Source organism: Anolis carolinensis, chromosome 3, assembly GCF_035594765.1.
Source record: "Anolis carolinensis isolate JA03-04 chromosome 3, rAnoCar3.1.pri, whole genome shotgun sequence".
NCBI classification, from domain to species: domain Eukaryota; kingdom Metazoa; phylum Chordata; class Lepidosauria; order Squamata; family Dactyloidae; genus Anolis; species Anolis carolinensis.
Genome location: NC_085843.1, coordinates 242,079,553 through 242,105,560, shown reverse-complemented (window position 1 = coordinate 242,105,560; position 26,008 = coordinate 242,079,553). Strand labels below are relative to the sequence as shown.

The 26,008-nt window shown below is 42.5% G+C and overlaps 1 protein-coding gene across 1 annotated transcript; it reads right to left on the bottom strand.

The window, feature by feature from the left end:
* Nucleotides 1-237: 237 nt before the first annotated feature.
* Nucleotides 238-21,285, bottom strand: amotl2 (angiomotin like 2). Its single transcript, XM_008106368.3, has 10 exons — nt 21,063-21,285; nt 14,434-15,306; nt 11,229-11,493; nt 8,557-8,701; nt 7,427-7,519; nt 6,037-6,332; nt 4,764-5,056; nt 4,451-4,647; nt 3,564-3,734; nt 238-2,390 (listed from the first exon to the last, which is right to left on the bottom strand). The coding sequence occupies exons 2-10, from the start codon at nt 15,195-15,197 to the stop codon at nt 2,332-2,334; spliced, it is 2,283 nt and encodes a 760-aa protein (XP_008104575.2). The 5' UTR covers nt 15,198-15,306; nt 21,063-21,285; the 3' UTR covers nt 238-2,331.
* Nucleotides 21,286-26,008: the final 4,723 nt, after the last annotated feature.

Below are 26,008 nucleotides of genomic sequence, written 5' to 3'. Positions count from 1 at the left end.
GCCTCTAAAGTAAATTGAACCCCTGGAGACAACAAGATCATGATAAGGTAAATTGTAGATGGGCATAGAAGATTAGAAGGATAAGTGTTGTCGTCTATACCTATAGGCACAAACAAATGAGGGCAAAAAGGCACAGATGCTTTTTCTCCATTGCTCGTATATTTGTGAATGGAATCCCTTTTTTGGAACCACCCACTCACAAAAACAGCATAACACACAAAAGAACAAAAACAAGGGTTTAGACAATTTTTTTAATTAAAATATTGTGATACCAAGTGGAATGCTACAGCAATCTCGGTATAGGGCGGCATGATAAAAGTCAGGTTTACATTTAAATATCTGAGATAACTTAAAATGCACCAAAAAGGGAAAAAAAGAAAAAAAAATACCCCTCACTGTCTTTGGCAGAAAAAAAGTTCACAGCACAAAAATATTTTAAAAAGAATACCAAATATTAATATGAAATATATTAAGCTGTGTCTCTTTCTCTCTCTTAATTTTTTTTGCTTTGTTTTCACTTTGTAAACAATGCACAATAACTGAACACCTTTTTACATTATTTATGGAGGGGGATTTTCCCCCCATCGTTTTTGAATGCAGTTGTCCAGCAAATGCACCGTTTATCACAGATGGGGGCCTCCAGGAGGGGGAACTGAAAGTGTGTGAAGGCAGAATAAAGAAAGCACCATGAGTTGCTAGAGTCCGTCAGGAACTCGGAATCGAAGTTGGCCACTGTCAGAAGCCAGCTGTCAATAGGCAGAGGAGTGTAAAAGGCTTTCTACTGCAGATTTTGGAGTGGTTCCAAGGAAAGGGAGGGATATGTCTGCAATCGATACCTTATCTAGTAGTAGTCTGCCTTAAAAGAAGAGACACATCTGATACCTAAAGTCATTTTGCACATCCATATTCAGTCAGAGCATTCCCACAAATGCCCTTTATTTCTTTAGGGGGGAAATTACTTCCCCTTCTTGGCCACATGCCCTCACTTCAAAAACACATCACCTCAACACAAACCTCCACACACATACCACACCATACTTCGCCCACTCTCTCTCAGCATAGTTTCCAATTCCCTCTTTAAATCATGACACTTCATGTCAGGAAGAAGCCCAGTCCCGACTCTGCCTTGGATCAGATAGTTTCCCCCGCTGTTGGAATGACCCCAGTGTTACGCCAGCTGGGGAAACAAGACCACTCATTCCAATACAGCTGTGCTGATCTACACCCCATGGGGACGCATCCAGTTCAGAAGAGGCAGCTTGAAAACAGCCAACACACACAGGAACAGAAATGCCTGGGCCGTTCTGCGGCTGCTGTTCAAACACAGAGCAGGGAAATTCCAGTCTGAAGCATCATGGGAAATTGCTTCAAAGGAAATGGAATCTGAAGGACTCCGAAGGCGGATATTTAACTCTGGACAAACAGGATATGAAATGTAGGAAAGGAAAAAGCAAACACTCAAGAAATTTGAAAACAAAAAGGGGGGAGTGAGTGGATAGTTTTTGAGGAACGAATAGAGAAAACGGGCAGATCTACTGCAAGTTATCAGAAAGGAAGAGTGCAAAGCAAGAGGACTGTGGCTGAAATGTTGATTACTGTTGGGCTTGCATTCAGAGATATTATTATTTACAAAAATGAAAATAAGATGTAGTAACATCGCCTTGATTTCCCTCTTCCCCAGTACCAGTGGCAAGAAAGGAAGAGATTGTCTGAAATCCCCAGGATCTGCAGCAGTCTCTTTCCTGGGAGGTGAGATTAGGGGGAAATGGTGCAGGGACTTTTGTCATCTGGCCAAGCATCAAACAATACCCCTTTGCATACATAGCTTACATTTCAGGTCCAGGTACCTGCCAGGAGAAGTCCAGTAAAATTAGGCATAGGTTTTTGCTTCCAGGACCTAAACCCAATATGTTGGCCTCTGTAGGGTCACGGCCACAGCCTGGCAGCACAAGAATCCCACTTGACTCCCCAACTTGCATTCCCATCTCTTGAGGAAACTATCAGCAAATAACAGATGGAGCAGCTGTCTTTATGCCAGCATCACTTATGCACAGTGCTCCAGCTGCTGTGCCATCCACTGCAGAAAGGGGAAGAAACCTGCTCTGGAATACAGAAGGCACCCACTGTTCAAGAGACATATTGCAATTGAAGCTTCATATCCCATATCCGTGTTTCTTCTCTGGTGCCTCTTGCTTAGACTCTCTGTCCCATGCTTCACAGCCTTTTCCAGTTTTTGGAAGGGTTCCTCAGTCTCATTAGTCACTGTCCTGATAAGGCACAGAAGTGTGGCTAGGTTTGGGCACATGAAGTGTGCAGAGGAATCTCGGTCCCTCAGATAAGAATCTCCACCATGTCTGACAGATCCAGGGCTTTAGCAGCTGGCAAAGTCTCTGCAAAGATTAAAAAAAAACAATCCCCCTTTTAATTGGCTTCCATGTTAAGAAAAACAAAAACAAAACGATATTTGGCAGGAAAACAACATTAACCATCAGTGAATCCCAATGTGCTTTACATCTGAAAACTATTCTGCATGTTATGAACTAAAATATACTCAGAGACAAACATTGGAAAATGCAGCTAACTCTCTGAGAATGGCATAGGTCTTAAATCTTGATTGAGCACATCAACTTTGATCTCTTCAGTCATTCCCAAATGCTAGTGAAATATGCTCCATACATAGACTAATGGTCACAAGCCACATGTTGTAAGGAACAAGTCTAATCTAGTCGCCAGAATAAATTCTAAAACATTTAATATGCTTTGTGTCTTTTCTGTAGACTTAAAAACACAAGTTTCCTCCTGGGTTTACAGTTTGGAGCATTGTTAAAGCCTCTCAGATGCAGAACATGCAGCTCTCCAAATCTTCTTGTACAGGAGCTCCCACAATTCAGAACTAGCATTGGTGGTGGATAATGGGGTTTCAGTCCAACAGAGACTGATGTTTATGCCTTTGGGTGGGATGACATCAAAGCTAAGAGGGTAAAAATCAGACAGCAGCTACACAGATTTTGCCCTTTCTACAAAAAGTATCTGTCTGTCTTTCTCAGGATACCTAAGCAGTGGGCTTGGTTTGTAGGGGATACTTATTATTTACTGTGGAATGGAATATCTGCAAGGCTGCATAGGGAATTTAGGGAGTTTCAAGCTCCTTACAAATGACTATTTAATCAGTCCTTGGCCCAAAGTCAATTGTTAGCTTCAACTAGAGTTGTAGATCCACTGAAATGAGGAGTGGGACAAGCAACTGCCTGTATGTCTCTCCCTGTCCCTTTCCTTACTCTGTGCTTTGTCTCTTTTCACTTCAGCCCCACCTGCTCCTCGAGGATAAGCCTGCACTACATTGCATGAAACTCATGATTAGTCACTATGGCAGGAATCTCAATCCTGGCATTTGGCCTGCAGCAAGCAGTTTTACATTCACCTCTTAGTTATGTGAACCTTCCCAGGCATCCCTGGCAGGGGAAGGCAGTTCACGGGGTGTACTGTGAGTACAGATATTAGCAGAATCCAGAAGAGAAGGTCAGGCAAGCACCCTGAGGGTTAGACCAACAGCTGGTACCTACCTAGGGAATTTGCCGCACCACTGCTGCTTTCAAGATGGGACTCAGTCTTGTCAAACTGGGCGTTCTCAGGCAAGCCTTCAGTCTGGGTGCTCCCATCTTTGCTACCACATTTGGCATGGAAAGTGACACAAGGTGATGGGGTGCTTGTTTCTGCTGAGGCCTTGTGAGATGCTGGAAGCAATAAAATGGAGCCCTCTTTAGATGAACAAACTCAGAAAAGCTAAAACAGGCTTATAAAATTAAAACAAATTTCTAGGAACAAGTCCCTGCTTAAAAGATGGAGGTTTGTGGCAGTTACATGCTGCTGTTTTCTTCTGAATTTTCACCAACAAGAGGTTAACACTGGTGACAATATTTTACTACCCAAATCAGCACTGAGAGATATTTAGCTAAGGGCAAGAACATTCCATGGCTGGACTGTGGATTCCGGGGCTTAGTTAATGACCCAAGGAATGGCAATCAAATAGAGAAAATTCCACTCATGGCTCAAAGTCTTGACCAATGGCTTTAAGAAGCTCCATTTATGTGTCACATTTCAATCTTCTCAACTATGATTTTGAGGTTGAGGAGCAAGATATTCGGATTGGTTTACTCTTGCATACTTTCCAGTTTATTACAAACCACAGTAAATAATAAACTTAAGTGGGCTCTTTTTAGATGTCTCCAACTATTTTATGTTCTTGATTTGGGAAACCACACAGGAATGGAAAGATGACAGCCAAAAGCAATCAAATCCCTTAAGAACTAAGGTCTAAATGATAAAAAAGAATATCATACAAAGTATGGCCACAATCAAACATTTCTTGGAAAGAACACAAGGAATCCTAGAGGTATTATAACTACAGAATCTCTCTCATCCCTCGGTATCACCTAAAGCCTCCTATTACCTGGATTGCTTTGAGAGCCAGTTTCACTGGAAGAGGAACCTGACCAGTGGGCACCGAAGGCTCCGAAGATGGATGGGACAGATTTGGCAGGTCTCAGAGCACTCTGGTGAGCCTTGCTGGGGTCTTTACGAGAACGTTGTTTCAAAACTTTTATAACAGCATCCTTCTCAAGTATTTGTGCATGAAGTTCTTTTAGCCTGGGAAAGAAATAAAGAAGAACAGACCATGTGAGAATATGGCAGGGACCAGTCTTCTTTATTATATTGGGATCAGGCCAAGACTACTATTCAATGTCTCCTCTAGTAGGACCAACCTGTTCTCCATCTCCTGGTGCTTGTGATTTGCCAGCAAAAGGTCTTCATCAAAGCTGCTGTTGGGGGACTGGCGCGGGGAGTGGTTGATGATGGTGGTGTCTCGCTGCGCAGCAGCTGTAGCAGCAGCATCCATGGCAAACTGTCTCATGGTGCACTCTTCAAGGTACTTCTGCTCCCACTTGGTCATGTCAGCCTCCAGGGCTAAGATCTTCTCCTCTTTTTCTCGCAGCTGTTCAGAGAGCATGTGGGCATTCAGCTCAGCAGATCCTCCACCAGGCACTCCCATCTGTCTCTGAATTGGCAAAGAAAAACAAAGACCAGCCCATGTAACATTGATATCCAGTACTGATGGCAGAGTATGAATTCAACTACTTGTAGAAATGTTGGCACTTTGGGTTTGCACTTATGAAGACCAGACTTTGCAACAAGATTTTCTTTTGGTTGCTGTCCAAACACATGCCACTGTTATCTAAGATGGGGGCTTCAGCCTGCCCCACTATTGGAGGAGCCGTGGATGCTGGCCCATCTCAGCATATCACATGGCTGCACATCTGGCAGTTCAAAAATTGCAGCCATTTACTTTTTTAAAACACTCAGTTTCTCTAAATGAATATTTACTGACAAAGCGTATTGTATTGCCTCCTGTGTTTCCAAATGAATAAGTTAATTTCAAGTGCTTTTGACACCTGCGGTGTCTTCATAAAGAGCGACGGGGAGAGTTAAATGCTAACGAAATATCATATGCTTACTTATGCCAATCACAAAAGTTAGCTGCTAACTGTTTTTATCAGATCCTTTTGAATCTGTTAGGCCAGGTAGTTAGCTAACAACCCTGCATTAATCCTGGACAAACTTGATTGAACAGATAAAACAAAAGGCATCTGGAGAGAAATCACATTTATCACAAATATAATTTAGCTAATGTTCCAAATAGAATTCTGAAACATCATGTCCTGTTCCTCAAAAAGACCGTTTCAGGGCTGAGATAGGAAAAAAATAATCCCTGGGTTTATGGGGGCCCTACGTGTCAGTTTGTATTTTGTCCATCCCAGACATTTTTAGAACATGGCCTGCTGAGATGCGAGGGAAAGTGAAAATGACACACCCCACTCAACTCTTAGAAGTTGTCCACCCTGGCTGTGGGCACTTCCCCTTCAAGTTAATGCAAAACAAAACAGCTACCAAGCAGAAGATATGTAAATATAAATAATCAGATTTATAACTTCTGAAATTTGCAAGGCTGCAGCTTTGCGTGCCCTGTTATTTCCTCACCTGCTGAGCCCTCAGCATCTTCAGCTCTTGCTCTAGGCGAGTGCGGAGACGCATTTCCAGCTGCTCCCTCTTTTCGCAGGCTGCCTGGAGCTGTGCTAGTGCCTGCTGCAACCTTTCCACTTTCTCCACGTATGCCCGCTTCTTCCGGAGCTCGTCCTCTGTTTTGGCAGCCCGTGCTTGGGCACTGCTCAGCGCCTGTTCCAGCAGTTCAGCCCGCCGACGTTGGTCTTCGCTGGCACTATGCAGTCGTGTAATTTCGCGCTGTAGCTTCTCTCTTTCTTGTTGGTACTCATAGTCTGGAAACAACATACAAAGAAGTTGTCAATAAAAATATAGCTACCCATTCTTTTCTTAATGTAGAAACTACACTGCAGCCAAAAACATTCTTCACAGAATCTATAGACTGAATTTTCATTTCATTCTTGGATTAATTCAAAGACAAATAGATGTTGTTGCATTCTCAGCAACCACTGGCTGTTTGTATTGAACCCACTATGAGCAAGTATATTTCATTTCCCATATCCTAGACTCTAAGAAATAGTAGCTTGCCCATCATAATAGATCACACAAGAAAGACAAATGTATCCAAACGAAACAGGTGGGATTGATTGATCCAAATGCAACTTCTTTAAAAAGTTAGCGAAATGACCAAAGACCACTCTGGAACAGCCAGCAAGGTAGCTATGAGGGGGCACATCACTTTTAATATTAAACTGGGATTGGAACTATAAACAGGATGTTTAGAATGGAAGCCGCACTGAAGGCAGTGCAGCTGATTCTGGAGTGCTCTTGCGTTGGATCATCTGGGTACACACAGCTGTATTTGCAAGGCCAGTAAGAAAGGTATTTCAGCAGTAAGTAGCAGAAATGTGTCTCATTGAAGTAATAATAAAGGTGGTTTCTTGCATTGGACATTGAAAAATTAAGAAAAAGCACCTTCCTGCCCCCCCCCCCCCCTCTGTTTCCACATTTCTCTCAAGACAATTCCTGGTAAGAGTTTCTGTTTTTTTTCAAAAATCCAGAACAATAGCAAGAGAGAGGGAGAGAAAAAGAATTTAGGCTTAGGACTTTAAAAGGAGGGAGTATAGCCTGCGTGCTGGAACAGCCGGAACAGCCACTGGAATGCAAAGAATCCAGGTCACACTGATGGCTCTGGTGATTAATGGCTCTAGTTTAAGTGCCAAGAACAGCTTAGCGCTCTCTGGGGAATGGCAAAAAGCTTCCAAGGGAGGATCCGCCTCCTCCTCAATCTTAAAGGGACTTTAAACCTTCTTTCCCTTCCAACCCTCTCTTGCAGCAGAAGTTTGAAAAAGAGGATTGAGTACAAAGAGCAGCCCAAGCAGGCTAGCACTGCAGTTAAAATGTCAGAAACCTTTCAAGAGAAACTTACTCTGGGCAACGAGCTTTGCCATCGTCCCTTGGTGACCGTCTTGGTGTTCCTGTGCCCGACTAGCCAACTGCTTATTTGCAGACTCCAAACGCTCTGTGGTGGATTGAAAGGAAAATCAGATTACAACATTATTCAGATAACACCGTAATAATTACCAGAAGAACATGGGCATTTTCCACCGCCTGCTAATGCTATAGAGATTGGGGCAAGGGCAAACGGAGGTTCATTATCACATTAACACCGATGGACAAAATGCAACATTCCAAAGGTTGTTGGACTGCAATTTCCATAACCTTAGTCAATGGTAAGGAACGATGGGAATTGCCAAGAGCTGCTTAGATTGGCATTGGTAGTATGCAGTAATTTGGGGCACCTAGCTGCTAGAATTGGCATTGCTATCTCTTCTAGATTTAAAGTTTTCTCTGGGTTAGAAATCTTAAAACACTCCGCTATCATATTTTAGTTTTATTAATTTCTTCTCCTACATTAGATGTGTCAGAGTCCTATTAGGCTTAGTTCAAACTATCTTCCCATCCACGCTGTGTAGCAACTTTTAGTGTTCCATATGGTTTGGTTTACAATCCCATTAAGCACCCCCTTCCTGCAATGTTAATGGATTAGGGGTGTTGTTATCCAAAACATCCAGAGAATAAAAGATCCCAACACCTTTTCTGAACAACTATGAACATGCATACCACTACTCTCTACTCACCACCTTCTGTATGCAGGTTCCCCCTATTTCTATTTACTGAATTAAGGAGTTTTCCATGACATCCAGTAGTTACAGAATCCATAGGTCCATATTAGTAGCAGTGGGTTATTTCAAAAGGTCCATGGCCTTGGAAGCCCTGATCTAGAATACAACTTGTTTACAATTTCTATCTCCTCTACTTTTACCATTACTATCTCCTCTTCATCATCATCATTATTATTGACACAAAGACATAGTATGACACAGCTAATGATATATATATGCTGGATTTCGTATCACAAAATCACAAGTTGAACAATTCCCAAGTGTTTAATCATCATCATCATCATTATTAAAATTATTATGTATTATATTTATTTATACCCCACTTTATCTCCCCCGAAGAGGACTCTTTGAAAGGACTAAGGCAAAGTCTGACCTTTCAGATCCCGGTTGAAGTCCTGCAGCCGCCTCAACTCCCCATCCTTCTTGTTCCTCATAGCTTTCTCCAATGTCTCTCGCTTAGAAGATGCTTTCATTAGGTTTTCATAATCCTCTGAAATTCGCTGAATCTCAGTCTCCAGCTAAGAAAAAAAAAGGGTTCTCGGTTAAAACATTGCCTGTATGAAGAAATATTAGCTCAAAATTCATATTCTGGGAACTGAGTAGGAATATTGAAGATTAGCAAGTATTTCTTAATATTAACATCACAATGTCTAAGAACAGATTTGAATGCTGGTGTTTACATTGGCTCATAAAACAAATTGGTATGAGGTGCACTAGCAAAAGATGTTGCAAGCTAGGGATATTACTTAAATTGCTATGAAAATATACCAAGTGCAGGGAAAATGTAAGAACGCCTCACAAAATTCCAAGACTATTTGGCATGACTTCTCCAAGTCAATTTAAAATCTATTTAAAGGTGCAGGACACAAGCAAGCATGTGTGTGTGGACATACATTGTTTTGTACCTGTATAGATATATGCACTTGCTTTCAGATAGATTCATTTGGAAAGGTTAGTCTTTCAACTACAGTTGACAAAATCCTCCCCTGCCAACAGGGCCACTGAAAGTGTGGGCTGCAAAATACTAACAGGTGCAGTCCAGTAAATTATGTTCCCAAAATTTTAAGGTAGTTCAAAAACACTTCCATTGTCATTCAAAAGTATAACTGTGAAACTAGTCAAGTAACTTTCATAGTGAAGGTGATATCAATTTTACAGGACTCTTACTCCAAGATCATTTGTGCAAACCATTGTGTAATTCTATCAGAAGTAAAAGCCTACTTCTGATTTTCTGCTGAACCATCTAATATAATACTGAGAGTGCAAACCTCAGCTTAAGTTCGACATGGAATGCAGTTTAATTGTAACAATATGCTGGAAAATGTACTGTTAATACTACTAAAGAATGAAGGTGATTGTAGCTGTACAAGGAAACTGGCAATGCTAACTACAGTACATCCAAACAGCAGATTGCAACAGAAGACCCATAAAATCATGAATTGGGATTTTGAAAAATGAAACATTTTTTAAAAGTAAACTTAATTCATTCCCACTATTAGGAAATATGGCAACTTGTGCATTCTGCACCCCTTCCTTCTTTTCTGTCATAGCTAGCAGGATTTTGCCATCCAATTACATGGCCATTTTTATTCTGCTTTGCAGGCTTGGCATACCCACTTTTCATCCCCACCTCTGTAGGCCTGGCATGTCCCTCCTGCAGTCCCCAAATAGCACAACTGGTTCAGAGGGGAGCAGTTTTGGTCCTGCCTAAAGCCAGGCTGCAACAGGCCTTTCCTTGTGCATCTTGGCACAAAAGGCTTTGTGACTTGCTGGGTGCAGACCCCAAGAGGGTGGGGGCCTGATAAAGAGAAAGAAGGCACAACTGTTTCTAGAGGTGGTGAATAGACCCTTTTAATCTCCGCTCAACAACTGCTTCAGCTTAAGACCTGTTAGATACTGTGTCCTTGCATTCCACGGCTGTTTAATTGGCAGGGAGATAATATTAAGAAAGAAAAGAAATTAAAGATATATTTTCATGACAGCTGCTTCTGAAAAGTTTCAAGAAAATTGTCCTTTTGTTTCCTAGAAGCAGCTGTTCTTAACTGGTCTTAGCTATCAATTTCTGAGAATTTTGTTGTAGTCCGAAAAAATAGTACTTCCACACTCTGGTCCTAACTGTCATCACTTAGGTACCATTCATTCACAACCTTTCTGTAGCACACCTGTATGTTTGACACCAGTGATTCCCAAACTTTGGTCTAACAGGTTGTTTCATAATTCAGTTCCCAGTAGCCCCAAGCTGCTTGTCCCAGAGTCATGAATTCTGGGCACTGATGCCCAAAACATCTGGTGGAGAAAGGTTTGGAAATCATTGCCTCACATCTATTAGTTACTACACAGTACTTTCTTCATTAAAATTTGAACCAGTGACCTCAAGGGAAGAACAATCTGTATAGTTTTGACCTAAAACCCTGTCCAATGGTCCAATGAAGCTGTTGGATTAATTAATCCAAATAGACCCATAGTTCTCTCAGTTTATTTCTAATTAAAAGGATCAGATGGTAGGTATAAGGAAATCCCTCAGTTTGGATTCTGGGTGACCTTGACTGCCAGTCAAGGAAAACTAGGATAGTTTATAATACTGGCTTAGGTGAAAAAATACTCCTGGTATAATTCAGCTTCTCATTTCCAGCTACTGACCTAGAAAGAGCTTCCTCAACATAACAACTGTAGCAAAAAAAACAACAACAAAAAACTGTTTTCCCAACGAAGTAGTGGGAAAAGCCCTTCTTACTTCATAGAAACTTTGTTCTTCTAACAAAGTATGCAGGGAAAGTCAGCTCAACACAAAAGCTTAACAACTCATTTTGCACTTCCAAGGTCCAATTAGATAATCTAAGGCTAAAATCTCCATAACTGCATTTTCACCTATTCCAGTTGAGGAATAGCCACAAATACTCACTTCTTACAATAAGAATGGATTTAAACTCCAGTATCATGATAAACAACTGATGGGCATGGGGATGACTGTGCAGCCACTCAACCTACATCTGGATCTGGTAGTCTGAGGTGCTGATAAAGGTAGAGCTATGCTTTCTCCTTTACCTTTTGGATTCGGCTGGCTTTTTCACTGTAGCTTTCCAGTTCCCGCCGCAACAACTCATTTTCCCTCTGAAGATTGTCATTTTCTCTCAGTATCCTCTCATTTTCCATCAATACAGCTTCCATCTGGGACAAGTGGTTATTGGCAGAAGCCACCTGAGCTGACATAAGGGCCTCCATGCCTGCTGAAGAGAGCGATGCCAGAGGGCTGTGGCACATGGCAGCTTGTTGTGGCAGGAAAGCTTGGGACATCTGGGTCTGCATTACCCTAAAGAAAGAAGATGGCGAGGAATTAAAGAGAAGCATTTTGCAGCTGGGAGTGTTATTTATTGCCCCCTTTATCACTCTAGTCCAGCACAAACAGGGAGCTTTAGCTCACATATTTGGTACAGTCAAATGAACAATCCAAGTCACTGAGCTACAAGGATTTAATATCTTGAATTACTGTTACTTCAAGAAAGGGATTACCCAATGAAGGCAACTCCCCCTCCACTTTCCATGCTGCTACCAACTTTGCTTCAAGCCATTTAGAGCACTAAGAAATAACTTTAACTTCTTAGAATTACACTAATCTTGCCATAGAATCTACTATCAAAACTCACAATTATGATACTCACAAAACATAACTGAATAAATCACAATATATGAGATAATCTTGTTTCATAATGCACTAAGTTTATAGCACCAGTTTGTGCATCAATTTCATTCTTTTAGTCACTCCTTGGTTGAGCCTGACTCCCAAAAAAAGTGAAGGCCAATCAGAACGGTCAACATCAGAGCTTGGGTAAGGACAAGTGGCTTTTCAAATCCAACTCAAACTATATTTTGCAAAAAGTTATGTCAATACAGTTACTCCTACCCAATTCACTATGTTTAAAAAGCAAACATTATCACTCAACACCTTGCAATTGTTGAAAACACAGATGGGCACAGAATGCTGTTGAAAGAGACAGTCACCCAAAGCATAAAATATGGCCCCATTTGGAGTATTTGAAGTTCAGACCAATGTTCAGTCACAAATAAATTTGCATTGCAAAATCCATACAGGAGAATATGCTATTCCAAAGTACTTTCTTTTTGAATATTTATTTGGAGGGAAATACTGAATGTGAAATATATTAACTTGATTCTCTGCTGAACTTAGTGTCAAACATCACAGCTAGACAGCAGATTTAATATTAAGTCTCATTTTGGTCCCATTGGTATTAGGGCCAAGGTGAGAATAGCATAAGCTGGCACATTCAAATGAACAAAGTAGTCAAGAAAAACAAAACATATCAATTTCACATGGGATATAAATAAGAATGTAAATATTATGTTTTAAAGTACAGTCATCCTTCTACATTTCAGTTTAACTGTTGTGGATTAAAAATATTCTCTCTAGGAATTTCTAGGCTCTCCAGTGTGGCTCAATGGTCAACTTTCTCTAATCCTGTTGGAAGACCTAGATTTCTAGACAGAACATCTTGCTAGGAATCTCTGGGTCCTCTAATGAGATTCTATAGTCAGTTTCCAGTGGACACTGGCCATAGAGACATGCTGAAGGACCTAGAAATTCCTATAGAGCAATTTTTAATTCATGTTTATTTACTCTTACAGAGGTCCTGTGCCTCTAACTCCAGTGAACATGGATAGCTGATTGTAGTCAAAATTTGGTTTGGGACACTGAAATGAGCATGCAGTAAATACAGAAATCTCTCTAACATCCAGAAGTCTTGTTTTCCTTTGGAAAATTCATCATCAGCACGGTTGCAAACTGCATAGCCTTCAACTGCAAGAGTAGTTTGAAATGCTTGGAATTCTTAGAATTCAGCATGGTGCCTGAATGGGAAGGTGCTTCCTGAGAAGACATGGCCTCATCTGGCTGAAACTGGCCTGGTGGAGACTCATCCTGGCATTCTTGTGATCTTGGAACATACAAGAATAAATGCACTGACCATTCAACATATAGCTGCCACCGCCCCCTCCTTTTGTTTCCCCAGGAAAGAGTCAATTTCCTGTCTCCAACATTATCTCTTCCTGTCATCATTCACGACACTTTGCCTCACTGTGAGAAAACTGGAATTCAGTTCCTTTCAATCAACTCTCTCAAAAGCTATTGCTTGCCAGTAAGTCACATTTGCAAAACCCATTGTAAATGCTCTCTTAAGAGCTCTGTAAAACTATGTTACTCCTAAGCAAATAGGACAGCAGTTTTTACAATGGCTTCAAAAATGCCATACTTTATCCAAGATTAGCCATCTGCATACTCGTCCATTGTTGGCAGCAATACTCATAATCTCAGGAAGCCAATGATATGTAAAATAGACAGGATGCTAAGCTAAGTCCTCATTCATATTTTGAAGGCTTATTATGGTTACTTTGGGGTTATCTCCTAAAGCACTTAACTTCCCTCAAAGAAGAAGAAACCAAATCCACCTACAGCTTCTACTGATCACAAAATAGATGTTCCCCCTTTCTCCTCTCAGAGAAATCATTTTTCCAAGCAAGGACAAGAAGCGCAATCTCCTTGCCTGAAGAAGATGTCATCCAAAATAATTACTTGGCAAAGATCTGGATTGTTCACAGTGTATTTCCTTTAAACATGTCTGTGTAATTTAAACATACCTTCCCCCTTAAACAAAGACCAGTCTCTTTTTCCTTGTATTATCCCAAAGTAGGACCTCTTCCCATACCTACAAATCTACTCATGGGAGAGGGGAAGCTGTTGCCACGAAAAAAGGTAAATCTGGGAAGACAGGCAAACACTAGATTAGCTTATGTCTCTCAAACAAAATCAGAACCCAACATTCTGAGTCAATATGTCTCCACCTAGATTGGTTATGTAATACAATCATTCTACTTTTCTAGGAAAAAAGAAAGCAATTTCCATCCAAACAGATGGAACAGACAACCGCGTGGAGCCAACAAGCATTCAGTGGCTGGATCAAGCTAGTGATCCTAGAAGGTCTGGCAACCTCAGCCAAGAATGTATTTCCAGATGACCTGGTAGCTTGAAATGGAGTCAACTTTTTGGAAGAACCTCAATTTTCAACCACATCGAAACCCATGAGGAAGTATAATAGCAAAGACGGTATATGCTAACAGTCCCCAGCCTGCACCTACCAGGTACAACCCCACTGTCCCCATCCAGGCAACCTGAGAATGATGGGGGGGGAGGACTGAAGGGGGCAGAATAATGACAGCTGGCATATAAGGGTAAGGTTACCTTATTTCAGGATGTTGAAATCCTGGACCTTCTCTGTAGTGGTGCCTAGGGTCTGGGAGGTAACCACCTGATGCTTCCTGGGAAGGCATTAGATAGGGATATTCTGGAGGTTGGCCATAGGACACTGGAGCCTCTGAGGGTTTCCCCCTGGAGACGGAGAGCTGGGGCTGCCTTGACAGCTGAGGGTAGCTGTGAGAGGAACTCATGTGGTTCTGAGCTTTGGCTCCATTCCTCTCAAGCGACATCTGCAGGAGCCGCTCACTCAGCGATCGCACGTGTCCATGTTTCAGCTCTTTCAGTGACTCGTCCTGGTGTTTGCTGCCAGCGTCAGAAACACAGGCTCGGCGTGGTCCCCCTTCCGCCTGAGCCCCAGATGAGGCTGCTCCAGCCTGCTGACCCCCTCGTTGTGATGCATAATACTGGGAATGAACTTTGGCCTCTTCGTAGGTGGGGAGCTCCTCTCCTTTATGCTGAGGCTGGTAGAGGTGGTACATGTTATTCTCTAGGTAGAAATGATCGCCGTGATGCTCCTGGCCCTGCGGCTCCTGCCGTGTGGACTGCTGGACCATCTGACTCTCCTCCTGGGTGAGACTTTCCAGGGAGGACCGTGGGCTACCACCACTTCCTCCTCCACCACCACCTCCACGCAGGGCCTGCTGCTGGATTGCCAGGAGGGTACGATTTTCAGTGAGGTTGCCATACCTCAGTTGCTCCTGGATCAAGCGGTGAAGGACAGTCCCAGAGGAGTCCTCTGCTGTCCTCATTCTCAACTCGTGTTTGTCCACCAGTATGTCCCAATTGCACCAAAGTGAGAGAAAGGAATAAAAAACGGTTTCCTCTGGAATCTAGCAACCAATGTCTTGCCAAATGATTCTGAAAAGAAAGAGAACAAGGGTCAACAAACTTCATAGTTCAGTGAGTAGAGAGTGCTGGAAAAAAATCGCAATGTGGCTTGTTTTTAAGTAAGAGACAGAATGACATGAGGGACTAAAATCCAGGTTGGTTTTTTAAAATCACAACTTCTTCATAGAGCCAATACAGCCTATCTAGCAGAGTTACTGTGAGAATATAATGACATAATGGTGTATACATCCACAGTGGAGGACAAGTAAAGGACACATGCAAAAAATTTAAAAAGGAAGGAAGGAAGGATAGAAGGAAGTTATTTGCTAGTTTTCTGGTTTTGATCCAAATTGCTCATTAATACCTAGTACAAACTTCTCAAGGAAATTTGGTTTTCGCAAGATTAAACAAACATATATGGTTCCGATGGCTTTCTTCCAACAGCTGTATACTTCTTTATGACAGAAGTGGGAAATATGGCCATCCAGTTATTGTTAAGACTATAACTCCCAGTAGCCCTGAACATTAGCCTTATTGGAGCAAGCGGAATGACATACAGTTCTAAAGTTGGGCTCTTCCTCCAGTGAAAGACATGATTGAAAGCATACAATTGACCTGATATAGAAGACCTAGAAGATCTATCTGGAACTCAACCAAAGGTGAAGGTTCCCCAAACTTAACCCCACACTTTGCCCAATGAAGCAATTTTGTGGAGAGTATGAGTAAGCTTTTAACAGACTGAAATGGAATTCTATGAAAGTGCATAAATAAAATACTGCCCCCCTAAAAGAAATTAGCTGTATGTACGAGCTTTGAACAGCAACTCTTTTGGATAACAACCCCCAGAGTCCCCTGCCTGAATGACCTAGGGCCATGCTGACTAAGGATTCTGGGAATTGTTATCCAAGTTCTCACAAATATCATACGGTGAGCATACAACAAGTTCTATCTCAAGACTACTGAATTATTACAAGGTTTTTTGGAAGGGAAAAATTATCTGAAACTTGGGATTCTGCTATCCAGTGGCAATCCTCCCCACCCCCAGCTCACATTGCCATGTACTACAAGTTGGCTGCAAAACAGCATTCCTGTCTCCACCTCCATTCGCAGGGGTGCCTTAATCTTTCACAAGAAAAGAGTTTCTTTAAAAAGTCTTTCCTCTAGGACAAAGGAATACTTAAGTTAACCCAAGAATGGGAAACAGAGCACAAAAATGGTCTCTGGAGTGATTTCTGACTAAACATTCATTTCCTTAAAATGAGAGCTCTCACAAAGAAAGGCACTGTAGGGGCTGCAAAGCAACTGGTAGCCAATTTCAAACAAAGATAAGATCTACAGCTGGAAATCAAGGATGCCCTCCCTCTGTCCTTGAAGCCTTGCCTTCTGATCCTAGGTCTTTGAAGGCTGGCTATGGCCAAGGAGGGTGCTCTGAGCATGCCCCAGAACACCACACATAATAATATTTGGGGCACTACACATCAGAGGTGCTAAAACACTGGAGGGGGAGAGGAAAACACATAAAGCATGAAATGGGCTCCAAAGGAGGGATTCTCTGCTACATCTTAATAAGCTATCAGGAAAAGCATGTTTTGGAAAGAAACAAGAAATTCTTCAACAGAGTCCTTTTATTGATCCTGCCACCCTCTAACACAACAACAAAAACAAACCCTGGCTAGAAGCTAGAAGCCCTGTCCTCAAAGCAACTTCTGGATAGAAAGGGGGAAGGGAAAGAAATTGAGCAATGTACCTTATAGATTGCATTTGTATGCTACTTTTCGCTCAGAAAAAAAGAGTGGATTTCTTAGTAATTTTGAGAGAACCTTATTATCTTGTTATTTCTAGAGCACTTTGAACTGCACAAAAGTCAAGGTTTGTATTTCACTTCTGGTATGTTCCACCCTTAGGTCTCCAGGAAATGTGGTAGGGATGAAGGCAAAAAGGAGAGCAGCCTTGCTTATTTGTAAAAATAATATTCACTACAGTCATCTTCATTACAATCTTAACACTCACTTACTTTAAGGGCAACTGTATCTTGTGAAAAGAGGGGAAGAAACTCAAATCCTTTTGGAAAATACTCAAGCAAAAGAGTCTTGGTGACCCCTACATGTCTACCCAGGCAGCAAATCCCACTGTGTCTAATGGGGGTTCCTCCTGGCAAAAGACAACACCATTGCCTTAGCGTGCAACTACGTTAATGCAGTTTGGCTCCACTTTAACTGCTAAGGCTCAATTGCTATGAAATGCAAGGAGTTGTACTTTGGTGAGGCACCAGCACTCTTGGGCAAAGAAGGTTAAAGACCTTGTCAAAATACAGCTCACTGGATTCTTCAGCATTTGGCCATGGCAGTTAAAGTGGGTTCAAACAGCATTAATTCTGCAGTGTGCATGCACCCTTATATCTCAAGGTGCATCAGGGTGTTTATATTTTAAATTGTTTTTAGACAGCAAATAGCTTTTAAACTGCTATTAATTAATGTTTTATTAGTATGTAATTTTAATTTGATGTAGTGATAATTGTTTACTGTTGCTTGTTTATTGTTTATATTATTCTCTGTATCTGTGGATTGTTGTAAGCTACCCAACTCCCTTTTTGTGGAGTTGGGGACATTGAATAGGCTTTTCCTTAATCCCTCCTTATTATTCAACATTTTTGCTTATCCAACGTTCTGCCGGCGTAGCCAGAAAAAAGAGGGGGGGGGTTGAAACTTTTTTTAGTGAATCATGAAGAGTAGTTCCATAATGCAAAATCATTTAGAAATCAGGCTCCATCAATAAACTTCTGTGGACACTCATGGGGATTTGGTTAACCAGTTAAAATTCATGAGTAAACCAGGTTTTTTTAAAAAACCTGAAAATTTGGAGGGGGGGTTGAACCCCTAACACCCCTTCCCTTTGGCTACAGCCTTGGTTGCAGCTTTACAAGGTCTTCAGCCTTCTTCTTCTGTAGAAGCGTGCTAATGCTTCCAGAACTAGGATTCCATAGCACTGAGTTCTGGCAGAGCAGATGCACCCTAACTGCCATAAGCCTCTTTTTGTGGCATGTGCATGTTTGCTGAAGAATCTGCCATTCACAGTGCACTCACACTGTCGAATGAATGCAGTCTGACACCATGTCTCAATTCTATGGAATCCTGTGAGTTGTAGTTTGAGAAGGCTCCAGCAAGCCTTTTCTAGAGAAGGCTAAAGACCTTGGCAAATGCCCATCTCTCTCAAATCTTCATAGCATTGAGCCATGGGAAGTTGCAAGTGGTCTCAAGTGGCATGAATGCAACAGTGTAGATCAGGCATGGGCGAAGTTGGTCCCTCCAGGTGTTTTGGAGGGACCACTGAGGGGGGAAAGGAAGGGGCCCGAGGCTGTTAGGACTGGTGGGAACTGAAGTCCAAAACACCTGGAAGGAGGGCCAAAGTTGCCCATGCCTGGTGTATATGCAGCCTTAGTTCCAGTTGCTGCAAATGGCAGCATCCCTTCTTCTCTTTCTCCTCTTTCCAGGTGACTTTCCCAATGCAGTCCTGCCAAGCCCAAGGCAAGGGAGCAGAAGCACCTTCCGCCTGGTCCCTCTGCCTCGCCGCCTGCCTGCCTCTCGCTCACAGCCGCCGCTCTTTGTTTTCCACATAGCTCTGCGCTGACATCATCCGGGTTTGGATTGCAATTAACATTCCTGCAAAGTGAGAAGCCAGGGCTCGCACGGCTACGAGAAGCAGCAGCAGCCGCCAGGAAGAGACAAAAGCCAAAACTATACATATCTCGATACAACCACAAAGCATCCTTGCAAAATGGATAGAGCACTCTTCACTGAGGAATCTTTCATAGGGTTAAACCAGACATGGGCAAACTTGGGCCCTCCAGGTGCTCTGGACTTTAACTCCCGCCATTCCTAACAGCCTCAGGCCCCATCCTTAAGCAACTGAGGGGGGAAAGGAAGAGGTCTGAGGCTGTTAGGAATGGCGGGAGTGGCAGTCCAGAGCACCTGGCGGGCCTTAGGACCTCATCTAGTGTGATGAGGTCCTAAGGCCCATGCTTGGATTCAACTCAGTCTAAGTGAGGACAGACACAATTTGAACCCCTTACATAACTTTGTGATTTACAATAAGAAGGAACAGTAACATGGATTACATGATTATCATAAGAATTCCTCTTCAGTATACATGGATGTATTGAGCCTTCAAAAAATCGCTAGAGGTATTATTAGCAGTAAAAGGATGCATACATTTTTTCGGGACAGCATGTGTGCATGCATGGATATATTGTGAATCATCCACCAAGGGAATTCTTCCCCCTTCTCCCCTCCACCTGAGAGGCCAAGCAAGCTGCATCCTAACAACTGAACCCCCAAGTCAACAACCAGACACCTCCAAACATTTCCTAACCAGAGGGAGAGTGAATGCCATTTGAAACAAGCACATTGAAACAAGCCAAGAATGGCACAGGAAGAAGTTCAAGACAACCGTCATGCTCTCCACTTGTACACCAGAGCATGGATCCACTATAAATCCGGTTTCTGCCTCCTGTACAATTCTGGGGTTTGTAGTTTGGTGAGGCCCAGGACCTGTCTGGCTGAGCTGTTTAAAGGCCCCTCCATAAAGTGGATTTAAAGTGGATCCAAACTCTAGTGTGATGAGGTCCCAAGGCCTTGTTCGCCCAACTTTCTCAAAACAAACCGAGGCCAAAGAAAGTGGGCAGGAACCAGAGCCAGCCAAAGGGATGGAAGAAACCTCTCCCTAAAACCAAGAGGGCACCATTGCAACAACCCCACTTCAGCATGGATTTACTTAGCCTTCCAATAATCACTAAAGGCTACTACTGTGTTGTCGAAGGCTACATGTGGACCACCAGACGCAGCCACAAATCACGGAACATGAAAGGCACTGTAGACTAACTCAACCAGAGAAGTCAGCCATAGCAGAGCACCTGATGAACCAACCTGGACACAGCATATTATGTGAGAACACAGAAATGCTGGACCACTCTTACAACCACCCTGTCAGAAACAGAGAAGCCATTGACACCCACAAGCATGTGGTCAATTTCAACAGAGCGGAAACCATGAAAATGAACAAAATCTGGCTACCAGTATTAAAAACCTCTAAAATCAGGGCAGTAAATAAAGAACAACTCTCAAAAACAGAAGAATTCCTGACATGAATCAATCAGGGCCAGCCAACACCTCCCACCAAAGGATTCCCCCAGGCAGGAAACAGCCAGGTTTTGAAGCTGTGAGGCTTTTCAATGTTAATCAAGGGGATTAATTGCAACATTCACACTTCCAATAGACAAGAGTTCTTTCTCCCACTGTGGACCTTCCACAGATATATAAACCTCCCTTGCCTAGTTTCCAATATACCTCATAACCTCTGAGGATGCCTGCCATAGATGTGGAGATAATGCTTCTGGAGGATGGCCATACAGCCCGGAAAACTCACAGTAACCCAGTGATTCCGGCCATGAAAGCCTTCGATAACACATGTAAAGGGTGTATGACATTTCGACTTCAAAAAACATGGATTGACTTAGCCTCCAAAGAATCACGACGGCTGCTGAAGGGTGCACAACACCTCGACTTCAAGAAGACATGGATTGACTCAGCCTACGAGCAATCACTATAGATACTATTCGCTTTGAAAGAATGCATCACCTTTCGACTTCAATATCCACGGGTTGACCGAGCCTTCCAAGAACCGCCAAGGCTGCAATGAGCTGTGAAAGGGTGCATACATATTTTGGGGACACCCGGCAGGCATGAATGCGCGTGGCTCCACCGTGGACAATTCCAGAGGAGAATACTTACCGGACCATACTAGCAGCACTGCCTTCGCTTCTCCAAACGTAGTAATGGGTCTCCAGGAGCCCAGGCTCGGTGCTTTTCTCTGTTTGGGGAAAAAACGACCAGTTTTCCCAAAGCCCGGCCGGAGACTGGTGTGCGCGCTCCCTGAGCTGTGCGCCTTGGTGAATGCGAGGCTGCCTCTCTCTGTGTGTGAATGTGACCAGCTTGGCTGCTTTCTCCCTCCTCCTCCTCCTCCTCCTCCTCCTCCTCCTCCTCCTCCCCCCTGCTGGAAGGAAGGCGACTTTCAATGCAATGCCTCCTTCCCTGCCTCCCTCCCTCCTCCAGCTGCAACGAGAGCCAGGGAGGCTGGGCTGCGCGAGAGGCGGCGGCCGGTGCTGCTATGCCAGGAATGCGAGAGTTTTCAGGTTTCCCCCGGGATCAAAAGCAGGCAGCTCGCTGCAAATAATAACCTTGCCGAGGCCCAGGGCCCGGCAGGAGGCGCGCGGCAAGGTCGCCAAGACGCCTATTCGCTCGCCACGCTCCCCTGCCCTCGCCCCACTCGCCTGGGACGGACCCTCTTTATAGAGAGATACCCCCTCCTAATCCCCCCCTCCGATTGTGGCATGCCTGCTTCTACACAACTATTAGGTAGAGCAGAGCTTTCCAAACTTTTCGGGACAGCTAGGTGTATCATGCCAATGTCACAAGAAATGACAAAAGTGTTGTCCAAGGCTTTCATGGCCGGAATCACTGGGTTGCTGTGAGTTTTCCAGGCTGTGTGGCCATGTTCCAGAAGCATTCTCTCCTGACGTTTCACCTACATCTATGGCAGGCCTCCTCAGAGGTGTGAGGTCTGTTAGTACGTATTTTACCATCTGTCTGGAGTAAGTAAGTAAGTAAAAGTTTATTTGTATACCGCCCTCTCTCCCGAAAGAGACTCAGGGCAGTTTCCAATATAAAATCAGCATAAAACATTGTACAGTAAAACACTGAAAACACTATAAAACGCTGTAAGAATTAAAAACAAAAACAAAACATAACAATTGACTAAAACAATCACATAAACAGAAGAAATATAATCACTCAAATAACATATGAATCTGAAAAGAAAAAAGAAAAAAGACCACTGGGGTGGAGGAGAGGATGGCCTGGAGGGGGCCACTAGAACTAAAGTGCAATGTGAGTGCTTTCATTGTGTGTTCCTGCACGGCAAGGGGTTAGACTATCCAATGCTATCTATTTTAACTGTAATTGTTTTTTATATATTATGTTTTATATTGGTTTGTTCAGCATCTAATGATGCTAATTGTAAGGCCGCCAAGGGTGAGAAGGGCAGGATATAAATGCTTGTAATAAATAAATAAATAAATAATAGAAACTAGGCAAGCGGGGTTTATACATCTGTGTAAAGTCCAGGGTGGGAGAAAGAACTCTTCAGAGAAGCCATTGAAATCCACAAGCATGTGGACAATTTCAACAAGAAACCATGAAAATGAACAAAATCTAGCTACCAGTATTATTTTTTTTAAAAAAAACCCTCTAAAATCAGGACAGGAAATAAAGAACAACATTCAGAAAACATGGGAATTCCAGTCAAGAAACAATCAGGGCTAACTAACACCTCCTAACAGAGGATTCCCCCAGGTAGGAAGTAGCCAGGCCTTGAAGCTGTGCAAGGCCATTCGATGCTAATCAAGGTGGCCAATTGAAACCTGCTTCAACCAGACAAGAGTTCTTTCTCCCACCCTGTACATTCCGCATATATTTAAACCCCACTTGCCTAGTTTCCAGCAGACCACACAACCTCTGAGGATGCCTGCCATAGATGTGGGCAAAACGTCAGGAGAGAATGCTTTTGGAACATGGCCATGCAGCCCAGAAAACTCACAGCATCCCAGTGATTCCAGCCATGAAAGCTTTCAACAACACAGTGACAAAATTCTTTGAAATTTATATTAACACATTACATATCATATACAGGAAGTCCATAAGTTATGAACAAGATAGGTTCTGTAGGTTTGTTCTTAAGTTGAATTTGTAAGTCAGAACATACATTTTTATGTATGTTGCTCCAGCCAAAATTATATATTGTTTATCTTTGGATACATAGGGGAGGGTAATCACCCCTGTGATGTTTGTTTTGCAGCCTGCCTGTGTTCCTGTTCTGAGGATTTCACCTCACTTTCTGTCGATGTGATAATTGGATTTTGAAAAATGTGGCTTGTTGTGGAAACAAGGATTGGTGAGGACGTTTCAGTGGAGACACCTTTTCCCCATGATAACTCTTCCAGGAGTGGATTTCCTTTCCTACTAATAGATTTCTCTCATTTCCTGTCGCTTCTTGTGTGAGAGAATTGGCTGTCTGCAAGGATGTAGCCCAGGAGGCGCCCAGATGTTTTACCATCCTGTGGGAGGCTTCTCTCATGTCCCTGCATGGGAAGCTGGAGCTGACAGATGGGAGCTCACTCCGCTCCCTGGATTCAAACCACTGACCTTTTGGTCAGCAGTCCTGCTCGCACAAGGGTTTAACCCATTGCGCCCCTGGGGGCTCCTGTGGTTTCCCCCCGTTCTTAACTATGAGTCATTTATAAATCAGATGTTTGCAACTCAGGGCTTGCCTTTATATAGATATGTGTGTGCATGGGTATGTATATAGTGTGCAAATAAATACTTTTTTATTAATTCAAATGAACAGTAAATGAAAGGCTTTCATGAGGTGTTGTGTTCCCATACATTTCCTTACTACAATTTATATATGTGTCCGTCTCTTTTAAAGGGGGTTGTTTTAACCTCCGGTTTGCCAGTAGAATTGAATTACTGTGTCACAAAATGATGTATAAAAAGTGTGTCAAAACATTAAGGAAAAAACTGGCCCTCATTGCTCTTTATGTCTTCAATGGGGAGGGTCCCTCCAAGGCCACATTAAGATGGCTGGGGTCCTATAGCAGCTCTAGAAAGAGCCCATACAGTTTAAAAGAAGTCCCATCTCAGTTTTTTAAAAATCTGTTTTGACTTTATTACAACAAACAACATTGGTTTGTGGCAAGTTAAGAACAGATACATTTATTTTGGCATAAATGTTAGTGAAAGGGACTCCAGATGCCCAAGCAAAGAAGAAGGATCCAAAATGTTGTTGGGGTAGTATTTCTATACATATTGATGGGAGTACAACTCAGTTGGGTTTCCTTCTTACTGAAAACATGTAAGGTTTGTACTGAACTGCATGGTTCAAACCCAGCAGAAACTAAAGAAAGCAGACAGGCAAACAAAAATCCCATATTGGCTACCCATTGCTATGCATGTGGAATAAATGATTTGCCATATCGCAACATGCAGGAGAGTTGTTCGTACAAGAATGTTGTGGTTGTGCGTGGCACAATAATACCAAATTATTGACATGTGGTGTGCTATTCTGCACAGTAATAATAATAAGGGCGCTCCATGCAGTCATGCCGGCCACATTGTCAGGGTTTGCAAAGATACTATGTGTGTTAACTGGAAAATCAAACGCATGAAGCCGATTGGCTGAGTTTGCAAGGACATGGGGAATTGGTTTGTAACTATCCTGCTGCTGGAGAACCAGTTTGTATAGGTTTCTCTCTCTGTGTATGTGAGTCTTCTGAGTACTGGGTGAAAAGAAGATGGCTCTGTACTCAGAGAGCCCTGACTATTTCTGAAGCCTTATTATGAACTAAGAAAGGATTGCCCATAACTGCTGTTTACTGTAAGCAAACAGAGGGACTATTGTAAATACCATTGTTCTGTTGATCTAGTGGATTTCGTAAAAGTTCCTGTGTTACTTTGTTCTGCAAAGCTGAGAGGTGCATCATTCTGCAGGGGTGTCTCTGGGCTCACGGGCACATGTAAGAGCTTCCATCTATTATCTACAATCCCCAACACACATGACTTTGGAGATGTCTACGGACAACGCTGGCTCTTTGGCTTTGAAATGGAGATGAGCGGAAATCCCCAGAGTCGGATACGACTAGACTTAATTTCAGGGGAAAATCTTTTTCTTTAAATAATAATAATAATAATAATAATATCCCGCTACCTTCTCCTAAGAAGGGACTTGGCATGGCTTCCATGTCAACAAAAGTGCAATACAGAACACATAAAATACATAAAAGTTTGGCCACATTGTGTAATGTTGGGGTAGAATATCTCTACATGCAGCTATTTATAGGAGATGATAAATGTTAATCACTTTCCACCTTAAATCTGAAAAACATTCCTGTAATTATCACAACCATTTACTGGCACCACATATCCACCCTTCTATGCTTTCATTAATTTTCTTGATCCGTATACAATCAAGAAAAGTAACTATTTTAGTCACATTAGTCAATACTGGCTGTTCATGCAGCACTGCTGTGTGTTCATTTCAAATACGGTATGTGCAGGAAGGAGGCCCACAAATGTTGGAACATGTTGGAAATAATAAAATAAATCCCCAAATGAAACATGCCTTTGACTGAAACGCTGAGCTTTTACTTCTCATGTAACAAATATTACATAAGGAGAGGCAATGCTTATCAAACTACTTTCAATGCTGGACAGGTTACAAGCTCTTAATATTGTTGAGTGGGCAAACAATACCTCAAAGTGAGAAGGAAAACAGTCATCCATACAGATTAATTTTGGTAGCAATTATGAAACAACTTCTTAGAAGGTTATCTCAGAATAAGTCCCACTGTGTGTTTTACACTTTATTTTTCCGTTAAGCGTGTTTACCAAGTTTTGTAGGCAATGTAGGCATTCTGCCTTACTTTTCTTGTGCCAGAAACCAAGGAACTAGTAAACACCATTACCTTGTAGTAACAACTTCAATAGGTCACTGCATAGAACACAACATTCCTGGCCAAAACTCCAAATTCTGATCAATTGACAATTCCTACTCCTTAGTTCCTTTAAGAGTTCAGTTTCTTCCCCAGTAAAAAGAAATGCAGCTCAGATACATTCCTAAATTC

What these genes read in the sequence shown, in the direction of transcription:
- amotl2 (XM_008106368.3), bottom strand. Translation starts at nt 15,197, where the DNA reads ATGAGGACAGCAGAGGACTCCTCTGGGACTGTCCTTCACCGCTTGATC. An exon ending in CTTCAACCGGGATCTGAAAG is followed by an intron (nt 7,520 to 8,556) that starts GTCAGACTTTGC and finishes AATCCACCACAG; the next exon opens with AGCGTTTGGAGTCTGCAAAT. An exon ending in TGGTGCGGCAAATTCCCTAG is followed by an intron (nt 2,391 to 3,563) that starts GTAGGTACCAGC and finishes TAATCTTTGCAG; the next exon opens with AGACTTTGCCAGCTGCTAAA.